General features: G+C 43.0%; 1 protein-coding gene across 2 annotated transcripts in view; it reads right to left on the bottom strand.

Annotated features, from left to right (window-relative positions):
- Positions 1-12716, bottom strand: part of PDZD2 (PDZ domain containing 2) — a 354572-nt gene that overhangs the window by 28303 nt on the left and 313553 nt on the right. For both annotated transcript variants that reach the window (XM_089689464.1, XM_089689465.1), the window contains exons 21-22: positions 7610-7711; positions 4502-4772 (exon numbers count right to left, since the gene is read on the bottom strand). In XM_089689464.1, the coding sequence (XP_089545590.1) occupies positions 4502-4772; positions 7610-7711 (373 nt within the window). The remainder of the gene's footprint in view (positions 1-4501; positions 4773-7609; positions 7712-12716) is intronic.

The following is a 12716-nucleotide window of genomic DNA, read 5'->3' as shown; positions in this document are numbered from 1 at the left end:
AGATATCCCGTGTACTTACAGGTAAACCTTATTATAAGCTGACCTACAGGTACAAGTATCCAAGTGGAGATTACTGCCGCTTTAACCCTGATGAAGGGGGTATTTTCTGACCCCTGAAACACGTTGGCTTTATGACATTCTTTTAGGCCATCCTTGGTATAAATTTATAACTGGACTTCAAAATTTATGGTGTGGCAATCTGATTCTTTCAGAAGTAGTAATAAAGGGACAGAAAGAAAACTAGTGCTGGGCATTATTAATAGGTTACATCTAGAAATCGAGGCGGCTCCACTTTTGGAAACCACAGAAGATTTTTTGTTTAGTCAGGAGTTCTTTAAGGACTCCTTCCACAAGGCCTCAGACATGAGACAATGGCTGTCTCACCACATTATGGAGAACATTCCTGACGGCGAGCTAAAGACTTCAACCTGTGTAAATATTATAGCACAAAGGGGAGCTCTGCCGGTGTGTGCCGAACCCCAGACTCCGGGTGTGTTACATAATTACACTTTAATGTACAGTACAAGAAGGAGCTTCCTGAGCTTCGCACAAGCTCAACATCACCTATTATCCAACACCAACAAGAGAAGGCATTAAGCTAAATCCATGACTGGTCTGGGCCTCCTTCATGGGCCTTCAGGGAGGGGGTAGATTTACATTAGATCTGCTGCAATTTATGAATGATATGGAACACAGCCAGGCAGGTTGGAAGATTGTGAGAATGTTCAAGGCTGTGTAATGCAGATATATTTGCTGTATTATGAAGAATAGACTAGGGATTCTAAAAATGTTTAGATAAAGTCTCTTTTGAAAAGGTCAGCAAAAAACCAACAGCAATGATGATCTGTACTTTTCAGGTGATGTACAGTTGAGGGCATATCACTGCATTTACACATATTGAGTCATACATGTTTTATAATGAGCTGATGCTAAGAATTGTGTATGTGTAACAGAGTACAGCACAAGGTGTGACAATTTAATTCCCGGAAAAAATGTTTGAAGGTGACAACAGTCGCCAGTGTATTGATAAGCAAAGTAGTCTCCTTGTAAAGTGACACATTTTTCTAGATGACCGTGCCACTGCCAGCAACATTTCTGGAATTTGCTCTCCAGCACGCTGCACCGTATCTTTTTCGTGGCATGCTGGATGTCTAGAATGTCGTCAAAATTTTTTACATTTTGGGGCAGTGCCACCATAAGTGTATAAAGGTACCCTCCCAGGCGCAACCCCTCCAACAGTTATGGTCTGTGCCTGGGAAATGGTTATACATGCCCTTAACTATGGAACTGAAGGTCTTTTTTTAAAAAAAAAAAAAAAAACTTACGGGCAGGCAGGTTTTTTTTATCACAGAGGAGACATGCAATATCTTTTCTGCAATAAAATACACCTAGCTGCTTGCCCACAGCCTTCTGTGGTATGAAAACCTGAGCTATGCATGCACAGCTTAGTTTACATGACCAGAACAGTCCCTGTGTGGTGGGATGACTGACTCCAGCTTGTGCGCATTAGTCACATCATCCTACGCCAGCCAATGATGATGCCCAAAGAACAGCAAGTAGAAGGAGACATGGAGAAGATGCCACTGCCAGCAAAGGACCATGGCAAGGGAATCTTGTTGCTGATGTAACCAAGAAAGGGGCTGAATCAGCCCACTAGCCTCCACCTATAATTATGATGGTGCCCAAAGACCAGCAAGTGGAAGGAGACAGGGAGAAGATGGCAGAGCCAGCAAAGGACCATGGCAGGGGAATCTTGTTGCTGGTGTAACCAAGACAGAGGATGACTCAGCCCACCAGCCTCCACCTATAACTATGATGATGCCCGAGGACCAGCAAGTGGAAGGAGACATGGAGAAGATGCCAGAGCGAGCAAAGGACCATGGCAGGGGAATCTTGTTGCTGATGTAACCAAGAAAGGGGCTGAATCAGCCCACTAGCCTCCACCTATAATTATGATGGTGCCCAAAGACCAGCAAGTAGAAGGAGACAGGGAGAAGATGTCAGAGCCAGAAAAGGACCATGGCAGGGGAATCTTGTTGCTGATGTAACCAAGAAAGGGGCTGAATCAGTCCACCAGCCTCCACCTATAATTAAACTATCACTTATGGGTGGACAGTTCCATTAGCAGTGTTTGGAAATGAGAAGAGTCTTTACAATTAGATAAAAGCCTCACAACACTCAGGCATCCTCCTTCCTCACAGTCACCTTATGACCGTGTGTTCAGATAGAGAATGCCATACAGTGGGGTTTGATAATTGCGCTCAGATTTTCAGAGCCATGCTGAGCATGTAAAACAGACAAACCGCTGAGATATGTGTGCAAATACAACACTGGGCCTCCGAGACTACATGTGAGGTCTGCAAAGAACACGCTGCCCACTGCTACCTTCTAGATTAAATCTCATGCTAATCACTAACATATTTCATAAACATTAGGCTGGGAAAGGCAACGACAGACAGAAAACTCAGCATCGGAGATGGGAATCCGAAAAGTATTGTATGCTGAAGGTTCCCTGACTAAGGGCCCATTCACACTATGCTGTGATAATGCATTTTTATTTTGCATGTTAAAGCATGCTTCATTAACCACCTAACTACCACGCCATTACAAAAACTGGCGGGGTGGACCCAATTTTCTGGAGCATTGCTTATAAACATGCATGTGTGGCCAGTGAGCTCCTTGAATGCCGGTGATAGAGCTGTGATTAGACAGCTTGGATCACAGGCAAAATGCACACGGCTCTATGCCTTGTGATAGCTGTGACCACAAGTATAAACCCAAAATGGGGTTGATTTACTGAAGGCACACAGACTCTGCACTTTGCAAGCGCAGTTGCACCAGAGCTTAGTAAATGAGGGAAAGCTCTGACTTCCAACAGCCAACCAAGTGCAAGAAAAAAATGCTGTGTTTTTATTTTAATTTTCCTTGCATGTGATTGGGTGTTCTTTTCAAAGTGAAGCTTTCCCTCATTTTTATCTCTGGAGCAAACGCACTTGCAAACTGCACAGTCTATATGCCTTTAGTAAATCAACCCCAATGTAAACAAACCCACCCATTCCTCCTCTTCCATCAATCGTAATGACCCAACACCGTGTCACTGTTAGCAACAATGCCAGCACAACACTGTCCACAGCATCCACCCATGTGCAATGCAATTCAATATATGTGCTTGCGGCACAGTGGTTCGTCCTTGAGTTAAAGTGGTTGTAATTTTTTTTTTTTTAACCACTTCCAGACCGGACACTTTTACCCCCTTCCTGTCCAGGGCAATTTTCAGCTTTCAGTGCTGTCACACTTTGAATGACAATTGCGCGGTCATGCAACACTGTACCCAAATGAATTTTTTACCATTTTTTTGAGACAGATAAAGCTTTATTTTGGTGGAATTTATTCACCGCTGGGATTTTTATTTTTTTTGCTATGTAATTGAAAATGTCCAAAAATTTTGAAAAAAGTGTTTTTTTAATAAGATTTTGCAATAAATAATATTTCATCATAAATCTTTGCCAAAATTTATTCCGTTATCTTTTTAGTAAAAAAAAATCCAAATTAGTTTATAACCAAAAATTATAATTTTTAAACATTTTTTTTACATTTTTTTTAATTTTTTTATATTATTATTTTTTTTTTTTTTACATACTGTCACCTAACACAGGCATGTCCAAAGTCCGGCCCGCGGGCCATTTACGGCCCTGGGGTCGGTTTAATACGGCCCTCCAACAGCCCTCCCTGCTCTGTGTAATGTGGCCCTCCCACGGCCCTCCCTTCTATGGCAGACAGTCTTCTGCTTGAGAGCAGAGGGCAGTGCGCATGCCTGACTGCGGCGCGTTCTCCCTGGTCTGTGTAAATGCGGCTGTCGCACGGCCCTTCCTTCTGTGGCAGACAGTCTTCTGCTTGAGAGCAGTGCGCATGCGTGACTGGGCCGCGCTGGGAGCGACAGAGGGTGGTGACGTCAGGGCCGGGCTTCCAGCGTGAAGTGTGTTTCTCTTCCCCTCCCGGCTGCCGAGCAGAGACTTCAGCTCCAGCTACCTTTTTGACCCTTCACATTAGTGCAGGTAAGTTTTTTTAAAATTTATTTTCAATACATTGTGAAAACTCAGCTGTCAGTTGATCTTAATGTTATGAAATGAAAAGTATGTCGTTTGCAATTACCTTGGCATAAAATAATTTATTTGCATTTAATTGTAATGGTTCAAAGAATGTTCGGTTAAAAATGTTCGGCCCTCCACCATGTTCACTTCATCCAATCTGGCCCTCTTTGAAAAATGTTTGGACACCCCTGCCCTAGCAGTACATTTTTTTTACTCCATGAAACTACTAGGGAAGCAAGACCATTCCTAGCGCCAGAAGAAACCCCAAAAAACCAGAATGATGACTTGTGAAGAGTGGAGTGGAAGCCGAATACATATACAGAACCTGGAGGACGTCTCCTGCAGATAATGTGAAACAAATGTGACTTTCACATGAATTTTTTCCACATGTCCTGAGCTTCACCTCCTACCTGGTCCTGTCGCCATGGAGACATCTCTTCCAGATGTGGAGTGTCTTCCTCCCATCGCGGCGGACGATTCTGACCGGTTTTGCTTCTCCCTTTCGCTTTCCTTTCGGATGACGATGACGGCCTCTCTGTGCAGCTTGGCTTTGTGCAGAGCGCTCAGAGCGTCACCGTGGGGCGCCCCGTGCAGAGAGCAGCCATTGATGGACAGTATGCGGTCCCCTCTCTCCACCGTGACGTCTTGTGATGAGGCCGCTTTTGAGAAAACTCTGTGCACCTGAGAAAAGACATGAAAACATTAATTATCTCCATCCAGAAAAAAAACTAATTATGATGCAGTATCAGGTTGTGTGCACGAAGTCTGCAGAATCCCCAATGGAGAATGTTGTGTATCTCACCAGATCTGGGATGCATGCAGTATTCTAAGTGCAGTATGTCACAACATTTAGCTCAGTGGATTGCTTCAAAAAAGTCCTGGATTATTTCCTGGATACACAGAATATAAATGGATACTAAGGTTTATAGGTAAAGTTGATCCAGGGAATATCCGATTTCCTCTCGGGGAATCAGGAAGGAATTTTTTTCCCAGCAGGAGCAAACTAGATCATGCTTTGCTGGGTTTTTTTGCCTTCCTCTGGATCAACTGTGGGTGTAGGATTATAACTTTTTTTTTTCTATGTTTGAACTGGGTGGACTTTTGTCTTTTTTCAGCCAGACTAACTATGTAATTTACAACATTTATTAGGGAGCAATGTAAAAGCACTCACATGGTGAAAAAGGTAAGAAAGCTCAGGTAAGTGGGGTATAGACCAAGTTCACGCTGCAATAGCCGCATCCTCGCTAAGGAAACTAAGGAAACCCATTGTGTGTAGGGTCTAGTACAGCAATGGGCAAACTACGGCCCATGGGCCGTATAAGGCCCGGCGGACCTTTTAATCCGGCCCGCGGAGCTAGGCTCCTCTCACAGTCCGCCCTGAAGACCGGTGTAGCATGAAAATCCGTCTCCTATGAGGATCTGTCCCCCTCGACGTATCTGCGCATGTGCCGGAGATCGCCGATCGGCTGCTAATGCCTGAAACTGGCACATGCGCAGATACGTCGAGGGGGACAGATCCTCATAGGAGACAGATTTTCATGCTACACCGGAACGGCACGGGGCACGGCGAGAGGAAAGGTAAGTCAAAACGTTTGCCCACCCCTGACCTAAGGCCTCCTGCACCCTAATTATGAGAGTTTTCCTGAACAATATACTAGACCAGAGGTGGGCAAACTTTTTGACTTGAGGGCCGCAATGGGTTCATATATTGGACCCGGGGGCCGGACCAAGAGTAGATGAATGATGTGTATGTGTCATCCATAGTAAGTATAGTAATATTCCCCCTATAGTAAGCATAGTAATTAATCCCCCATATAGTAATTCATCCCCCATAGTAATTCATCCCCCATATAGTAATTCATCCCCCCATAGTAATTCATCCCCCATATAGTAATTCATCCCCCATAGTAATTCATCCCCCATAGTAATTCATCCCCCATATAGTAATTCATCCCCCATATAGTAATTCATCCCCCATAGTAGTTCATCCCCCATATAGTAATTCATCCCCCATATAGTAATTCATCCCCCATATAGAAATTCATCCCCCATAGTAATTCATCCCCCATATAGGAGACAGATTTTCATGCTACACTGGTCTTCAGGGCGGACTGTGAGAGGAGCCTAGCTCCGCGGGCCGGATTAAAAGGTCCGCCGGGCCGTATACGGCCCGCGGGCCGTAGTTTGCCCATTGCTGCCTTAGGTTATTACCTGAGGCGGACCTCTCAAAAAAGGAAAAAAAATTGCTAGGCAGATTTTCATCTTACACAATTAAAGCATCAAAGAGGGCTTACAGTGCAGGCTCCAGACAACAATCCATTTATTACAGTTATATCAGGCTGGCCCTTGCACTAAGTGTACTTGCCTTGGAAGAATAAATCACCTCTAATGTTGGTTGTCGTACATGTATGGATGTTGATGCATTATATAAAACTATTAGAATAGTTTTTCACATTTTAGAATGGGGTGCCCTTTTAAAATTGTGGACAGTCTTCAGGAACCCTATTTTAGAATGGGGTGCCTGAAGACTGTCCATAGTTTTAAAGGGTGCCTAGTGATTGTCCATACTTTTAAAGGGTGCCTCGGGACTGTGCATAATTTTAAAGGACGCCTTAACTGAAAAAAGGTTGAGAAACACTGGACTAGCCTATGAGAAGACACTACAAGGTGTCTACTATTACCTCTGAATGTCTTTTCCTAACACCCCCCTCAATAATTCTGGGTTGACTGTTTCACTGAGGGCTTGAGTTTACCAACTTGGGTTCAAACCCCAAATAGTCCCCTGTAAAACTAAAGAAGTTCATCAGCCAATAAGAGCACTCTTATTGGACAAGGGGATAGCAAGTGGGCAGGGCTTAGCAGAGACTCACCCCCAGTAAGTAAAAAACTGAAACCAGACTCAAAGGGTCATGGATAAGGGATTCTTCACATCAGAGCTCTAATATCCTTATTTTTATAAATTATTTAGACCTGAAAATAAATATTCAGCATGTCGGGTATGAACTGCGACTGATGTTACAGATTTAATCATATCAACATGCTCGCTGCCAAACATGTACCACTGTACCACCCATATTCTACAAAGCTATCCAAGTGAATTTAAATTTTTGGTAAATTATGGCCAAAAATTGGCCTTGGTCTAATGGCCAGCGTCTGTCAGCACTATACAGATGAATCATATAGCAGCGATTTTATTTCTCCCAGATATCACTCATGTGTATAGGTGAGGTTTTATTCCTGCTCTGAGTACATTGCTGTCCTATGATTACACATAATGTTTAAAACATTTGTCGGAGTTATGCGCAAAGCCGTCTTCAATCAGACATATTTATTGTGTGTTTTAAACATTTGAATGCAGTTGTGTCTGGCCGCGGCTGAGCAGGTGTCACTTCTGCCTTGAAGAGTAATTGGCCGTGCAGCAACTGTTGAAAGAAGGCTAATGGCTGCTATGGAGGCTGCGGAATACAAAACTGGGATTTAGATTTTCCAGCTGCTGGGCAGACCTGCACCTTACTTACAATGACGGATTTCTGCTCCAAGTCCACTCCTCCAGCAATGCTAAAGCCCAGTCCGGCTCCCTCTTCTTTATTCAGTACCACAAAATACACATCTTCCTTCCGCTGTTGGAGATAAATGGGATACCATTGTCAAAACCAGCATTGTCACTAACATTATTCCTATACAGAATTTACATCAATCAGCCATAATATTACGACCACTGACAGGTAAAGTGAATAACATTGATTATCGTGTTACAATGACATGTGAATGTGGGTGGGATAAATTAGGCAGCAAGTGAACAAGTTGTACTGGAAGCTGATGTGTTAAAAGCAGAAAAAATGAACAAGCATAAGGATCCGAGCAACTTTGACAAGACGAAATTTGTAATGATCAGACAACTGGGTCAGAGCAACTCCAAAACTGCGGCTCTTGTGGGATGTTCCTGGCCTGCAGTGGTGGGATGTTCCTGGCCTGCAGTGGTCAGGTCCAAACAAAAGTGGTCCAAGGAAGAAAAACTGGTAAAACAGTAACAGGTTCATGGGTGGCTAAGGCTCACTAGTGCATGTGGGGAACGAAGGTTGGCCCTTGTAATCCGATTCTATCTGAGAGCTACTGCAGTTCACACTGCTGAAAAGGTTAATGCTGGTTTAGAAAGAAACCTGTCAGAATGCGCAGCACACTGCAGTTTGTTGTGTATGGGGCTGCTTGGGATCTGTCAGGGTGCCCATTCTGACCCGTGTCCACAACCAAAAGTACCTAAAATGGGCACATGAGAATTAGAACTGGACCACAGAACAATGAAGGAGGTGGCTTGGTCTGATGAATTCAGAAATGGTTTGAGGAACACAACAAGTTTGAGGTGTTGACTTGACCTCCATATTCTCCAGATCTCAATCCAATCAAGCATCTGTGGGATGTGTGGAAAAACAAGTTCGTCCATGGAGGCCCCACATTGCAACGGACTTAAAGAAACTGCTATTGACGACTTGGTGCTAAATACCACAACATACCTTCAGATGTCTAGTGGAGACCGTGCCTCGATGTGCTATGGTGGGTGGTCATAATGTTATAGTTTCCCATTAGCATTGGTTTTGCTGTTTTTGCAATCCCCTAGTTGGCTGTGAGAGTACTTATCTTTCCAGCACATAAGGGGTGTGCATTTGTCAATTTTGGCCCCACTCATTTGTTCATTTGTTAGGAGTAGGGAAGCCTTCGATACCCGACTATTTAAGCAGTGACATGGCATGAGGTTGGGTTGAGTTAGCTCTAAGGAAGGGGGCTAATTCCCTGAAACACATCATCCTTTTAACATTACAGAAGCATTACAGTTGCAAGCCTCAATAGAAGCACCTTAGCTTGAGTGCTGGAGTGTTTTGGAGGTTTTAGTGGCTATGTTTATTCTCTATGGTCCCCTTGTATGTAGGAACATAGATTCCCTCTCTTGATCATGCCTGAGATGGACTACGGGAGTTGTAATGTACATAGAGCAGTACACAAAACCCCAACTAACAAGCAATGCTTGTCCCAAACAAATCGATAGGGAGAAAAATAGAGGCATAGCGCCAACAGTTTGCCCAGAGCTTTACAACGTGAGAGCAGACAGTACAATTACAATACAATTCAACACAGTAGGAAACAGAGTGCCCTGCTCGTTAGAGCTTACAATCTAAAAGGGAAGGTCAATTGATACAAAAGGTAATACCTCTGGAGGATGAGCTAATGGAGAAAATAAAGTACAGATATTAAGTGGGGGCAGGAAAGGCTGGTCTGAAGAGATGGGTTTTCAAGTATCGTCTAAATGTAAACAGAGTAGAAAACAATTGGACAGATTGGGATTGGAAATTCCATAGGAATAGAGAGACTCTGGAGAAGTCCTGGAGGTGAGCAGGAGAGGAGGTGACAAGGGAACTAGAAAGCAGGAGGTCTTAGAAGGAACAAAGAGAACAATTAGGTTGGTATTTTGAGACTAGGTTAGTGATGTAGCTGGGGGCGAGTTGTGGATGACTTTGTAAGTTGTTTTTAGTATTTTGACTTGAATTCATTGAGCAGAAGCCAGTGGAAAAATTGGCAGAGAGGAGTAGCAGACGTTGCACGTTTGGTAAGGTGGATGAGTTGGACTGAAGAGGGGATAATCTATGTAAGGGTAATCCAATGAGAGGGGAGTTGCAATAGTGGAGGCTAGAGATGACCAGGGAGCAGACTAGGAGCTTTGCGGTGTCATTGGGTAGGAAGGAGTGTATTTTGGAAATGTTCCATAGGTTGAGGCAGCAAGCTTCGGAAAGTGATTGGACTTGGGGCCAAAAGGATAGTTAAGAGTCCAGGATAACACCTAGCACCTTGGCATGCGGGACAGGTTGATAGTTGTTCAGAGCTATAACAGCCTCCAGTCTTCTGGAGAGGTTTTCCACAAACATTTGGAATGTGTCTGTGGAATCTCGGCCCATTCAGTAAAAGTTCATTGGAAGGGTCAGGTACTGATGTTGGTAACAAGACCTTGCTTGCAATCAGCGTTTCAGTTGATAGTCAGGACTCCACAAACTTTAAACCATGTAATGCATATAGAAACTCTTGGGACATAGACGAGAACTTCTTACTGTGCCCATTCTTTTCCACGAAGCTTCCAAATCAAACATATAATTCTTATTCCATATAAATCCCCTAAATAGACGTACAAATTATGATGATAACCTTGTGAAATTGAGAGATTGTTTTCCAGGCTGTGGCCCCAGGAAACAAGATACCTTAATAATCCAACACTAGGTACCTTGAGATACGAAATGACTGGCCTTGTAAAACAAAGATACACACTTACATGAAAAAAAAACATAAAAAAACAGCATATAAAGCAAGTATGAAACCTACATAAATGTTAGACCTGAGCTCTGTGAACAATTGAATGCATCCACACAGCCCAAGGCAATAATTATAAGACTGTCCTTAGGGTTAATCACAGCCCCACTGAACAAGAAGAAGGATATTCATCTTGACCGCTAAGCCACATTAAAGCAAAAGCATCAAATACCACATATCTAAACCTGCCAACAAGACTGTATTTATTGCAAAAGGCAACCCAACACTGGCTATAAACCTTGAAATATTAGGAACTGAAACATGGACTATCAACCACAAATGAGACAAATTATCATCTAGTGATAAAGAAAAAAGATTTACTCTAATGAATATGGATTTGTCAGCAAGAAGACATAAAAGAGACCAAAATGAGAACACATTGAATATAAACACAGGGTGATCCATAAAGGGGGTCAACCCAGGGCTACATTCTCATAGCAAAAGTTACACACCTTAGTATTTGCCATCGTATCCCAAGATAATAGAGTAATGTCTTTCATTTATCCTGAAAAATAGCTCACATGCCTCAAATGCAATATGACTAATACTTAAGCAAAACAGAGATGGAAAATTCAATTATCCGCCTATGTCATGTCTCATTTAGAAACTCTAAATGTCTACCTAACTCACCATGTAGAGTTATTGAAAGGCGGTCTTTTATTTACCACTTTATTGCAAAAAATGGGGATGGTGGTGTACCGAAGGTCAATTTTTGGTTTTAAAGTAGAACTCCAGCTGCGGGTTAAAGCTAAAGCTGACTATACACTTTTTTTTCTTTCAGCCAGCAGGCTGAACGAAAAAAAAGCTAACAGATATGTCCATCCTCACAAATGAGGTGGATGGAAGGATCCCCCTTGCTGGGACATTACTGTACCCACTGCTGTCAGAATAGACTTGTCAAACATCGAGAAACGTTTTACATGTTCCTCCAAAAGAAGTCGATCAAATGATAGATGTCAGGCAAGCAGAGATGGTCACACACTAATTGGGATTCAGTAGCACTGGCTGAATTTCAATCAATCTATAGACAGCTTAATTGTATAGAGCAGTCAGCGCTAATGCGGTCTGTTTCGGCACCAAATAAATAACTACCAACACTTTTCTGGAGCTATGGCTCTTTAAAATGGCCTATGCCAGATTTAAAATTCCTGCTGCCGGTTTCAGTAACTTTACATTACATTTGACAGATTCAGGTAGTTCTTAATAGCACATCTTATACAAAGTGTCACGTTTAATGTATCAAATTTAGGAATAATTACCTCTAGTTTGTAAAGAATGAAGATAATGAAACTGGAGGTAATAAAGACCAACTTTAAGTTGGCGTACAGAGACAGGAAGAGTGCCTGTCCCTGCACATAGTGTAGCAGTGCAGCATATTTGCCGCAGCTATCCATTTCCTGTCACTGGTCATTAAAGAAGCTGTCGGCTTCACAGCTGACAGCCTCCTAGCGACCAGTGATGCTGAAGTGGGTGGAGTCCGATGGGGAAAATAAGACACTAGTTCTATATCACATCTGTTCTCTCTTCGAAACTGACAGCAGGCAGTGGGTGAATTCCATAGCCAATAGCAGGCGGTGTATTGGTTAGGGATCTGTCCACTGCCTGCTTTCAATCACATGGAGACAGACCTGATAGGGAACTAGTTTTTGTGTATTCCCAGCAAACTCCACCTCTAGATACAAACCCCCCAAAAGAAAGTTCCTCCACACACTGTGCATGCTCTAGATTCATGTACCTGTCTACAAAAGGAATCTATCGCCCACACCGTTTGTCATGTGAAGGCACACCAGAGTGTTTTAGACACTCTCAATGAATCTCACTGTATTTCTGTTATCAGTTTGTTGTCACTACCAGCTCAGCTCTGAAGAAGGGGATTACCCCTGAAACGCATCAGTTTCCAACTGCTTGGGTCATGAATAGATGACGCTACCTACAGCTGGAGTTGTAATTTGATACGTCTGTTTTTACATGTGTTTGTGGGTATGCAATTGTTTTTAGATCCAATAATTGCTGATGGTGGTAATGTGCTAGGCGTTTGCACCCTTCTGTGTGTGTTTTTGCAGTTTGTTGTCACTACTACCTGAGTTCCTCAGTGGCCTTGAAATGTTGCTTTCTGTGGGAGATGTGCAAATAAGTGGCCAAGAATACCCAAAATGTTTCAATAAAAGTGGAACCCTATGGCTTCTCATTTTTCTTGGATACTCCCACAGTGTGACTACTCTGCATTAGTTTCTGTCCACCTGGGAAATTTGGGTTTTCACTGCAGAAACTGTT

This window comes from Staurois parvus, unplaced genomic scaffold (assembly GCF_062004578.1).
Source record: "Staurois parvus isolate SC_StPar_1 unplaced genomic scaffold, SC_StPar_1.0 ptg000475l, whole genome shotgun sequence".
Taxonomy (NCBI): domain Eukaryota; kingdom Metazoa; phylum Chordata; class Amphibia; order Anura; family Ranidae; genus Staurois; species Staurois parvus.
Note: the sequence above shows the minus strand (reverse complement) of the source record. Positions and strands in the feature narration are given on the sequence as shown.